The sequence below is a fragment of the Mus caroli genome, chromosome 10, assembly GCF_900094665.2.
Source record: "Mus caroli chromosome 10, CAROLI_EIJ_v1.1, whole genome shotgun sequence".
Classification (NCBI taxonomy): Eukaryota; Metazoa; Chordata; class Mammalia; order Rodentia; family Muridae; genus Mus; species Mus caroli.
The window spans coordinates 14,743,506-14,745,808 of record NC_034579.1 but is presented as its reverse complement, the minus strand read 5'-3'; the positions used below and the strand labels follow the sequence as shown (position 1 = coordinate 14,745,808).

At 45.8% G+C, this 2,303-nt stretch overlaps 1 protein-coding gene across 1 annotated transcript in view; it reads left to right on the top strand.

The window, feature by feature from the left end:
• The window catches only part of Arfgef3 (ARFGEF family member 3), a 146,413-nt gene that overhangs the window by 98,052 nt on the left and 46,058 nt on the right, over window positions 1-2,303 (top strand). The window contains exons 13-14 of the mRNA XM_021173858.2: window positions 256-422; window positions 1,173-1,338. Of these exons, the coding sequence (XP_021029517.1) occupies window positions 256-422; window positions 1,173-1,338 (333 nt within the window). The remainder of the gene's footprint in view (window positions 1-255; window positions 423-1,172; window positions 1,339-2,303) is intronic.

Sequence of the window (2,303 nt, the reverse complement as noted above, 5' to 3'; positions counted from 1 at the left end):
GAAGGAAGGAAGGAAGGAAGGAAGGAAGGAAGGAAAAGAAAGAAGAAAAGGAAAATCAACTCCAGAGCATGCCCTTCCTGATGTGTTATAAAATGCATCTGGTCTTGTGAGCACACTAGCTAGTAGTCAGCACTATTTAGAAGTGTTCTGCACAGTGGAGTTTCTATTTCTATTGCTGGAATCTATCCTGGCTCTCCAGATGCAAGTTCTAGTACACTGTGGCACCCCCATGGATGCCTTCATTTCTTCTCATAGGCATGATGCACTCTCCTGGCTTTGATGGAGGCAGTAGCCTGAGCTTCCAGATGCTGATGAATGCAGACAGCTTGTACACAGCGGCACACTGTGCCCTACTGCTCAACTTGAAGCTCTCCCATGGTGACTACTACCGGAAGCGACCAACCGTGGCACCAGGCATGATGGTGAGCATAAGCTCTGGCGTGGGTTCTCCCCTGGATAAGCAATGATGTCAGCTGTCACTGTGTAGCCAAGTGTTGGGTATCTAGGGAGAAACTGGCCAGTGTGTTCTGTGCCCCACTGCCCTGTAGTACCTATGCCGGGGCAGGTTGGTGGGTGGAGAGGACGAATGTGAAATTCACACAGTAATCACTTGTGTATTTCGTGCCTTTTGTAAGGTGTGTAGTAAGGATGGTGTTGACTATCCTGTGGTTGGCTCCCTTGGGTTAACAAGCCACTTCCTTGATGTCAGTTTGGGAGTCTAAGTCATGAATTTCAGGAAGGAATCACTGATCACTTCTTTCATGAATGAAATATAACCTTCCAAAGTTACTTGATGACAATGTAAGAGTGTAGGTCAAGTCTCCCTTGGGTACACATACTCCTTCCACAGCTTATTCTATCCCTGATGCTACTGGGACAGCAAGAAGAAGAAACTATGGAAGGTAGTCATGTAGGTGATAACCTTCCCACCCAACCAAAAACAAGAATGTGAAGTGCGGCATCCTGGTCCTTTCACAGGCTATTTGTCAGATGATGTCACAAATGATACACCTGTGTGGAGCTTGGACTGCATCCCAGCTTTCCCCCATTTTATTCTTACCCCTCCCCCAATCAAAAGCTCTGATTCAGTTAGGATGGGAAGGGGGAGCAGTATGGGAGGCTGTTTATTCACAAGAGTGTATATTTGGTTCCCTTCCATGGCCTCTCTGCAGAAAGAGTTCATGAAACAGGTGCAGACCAGCGGTGTGCTGATGGTCTTCTCCCAGGCCTGGATCGAGGAACTGTACCATCAGGTGCTGGACAGAAACATGCTGGGAGAAGCTGGCTACTGGGGCAGCCCTGAGGACAACAGCCTTCCCCTCATCACCATGCTCACCGGTCAGTGAGTAATGCCAAGGTCATGGAGTGCTCAGTAGTTGGGAGAAGCTGACGTTCTGGGCCCTTTTAGAAATGCCACAATGCTTGAACCGGCTTTGAGTAACTGTTCCAGGAAGGCATCATGAAAAGACCCCTCAAGCATTTGCTCTCCTTTTGTCATGGACAGCCTGATGTGCTCACTTTCACCATTGGGTAGGGCTAACTTGGCACCCTCAGTGTGGGAGTAAAGCTGTGGGCTCATTGATACACTTGTGTGATTCCTGAAAGCTCTCACATGCTAGAGATCCTGCATTGTTTAGTTCTCCTGGGATTTGCCCATCGATAATGCAAAGCTATTGGTTTTCTACTTGGCCTTGTTCCCATTTCCTGTCAGTATTCTTTTCCCATCTGTACCAGAATTTAAAATAATGCCAAATACTGGCTTTCCCGGTATCCTTCTCTATAGTGTTAAAAATTTTATTATCCCTTTTAACTGCTAGAAATTTCAAGTGAACATATGGAAAATAGTATGTATTGTCTCAAGGTAGGGTGATTTTTGGCAACAGCAGACCTTTCTGGTTTTTCCTGGCTTACCAATAAATGTTCAAAACTTTGATGTGTTCAGCAGATAAGTTAAATCTTCAAGGCTGATTTTTATTGTTTTATTTGGGTTTTTCCTGGTTCTGGGTTCCCAGATTGATTTACAATTGAATTGATTGATTTACAATCTGAATTGTCCTCTCATGACTGTAGCTCATGGGACACTATACTAGAGTATGTGTTGCTATACTAGAAGCACTGTTTCCTGCATCTCAAGCTTACTACACCGGGGCGGAGTAGGACTAAAGCTGGGTCGTGTAGCTGAGAGGTTGGATCTATTGATTAAAAGTGATAATGTCGATCTTGGTTCCGGGACTCTGCCGAACTTAGGAATTTATTCTGCACAGGTGAGAGTGTGCACCACAGAGGCAGACAGCTTCTGGGAC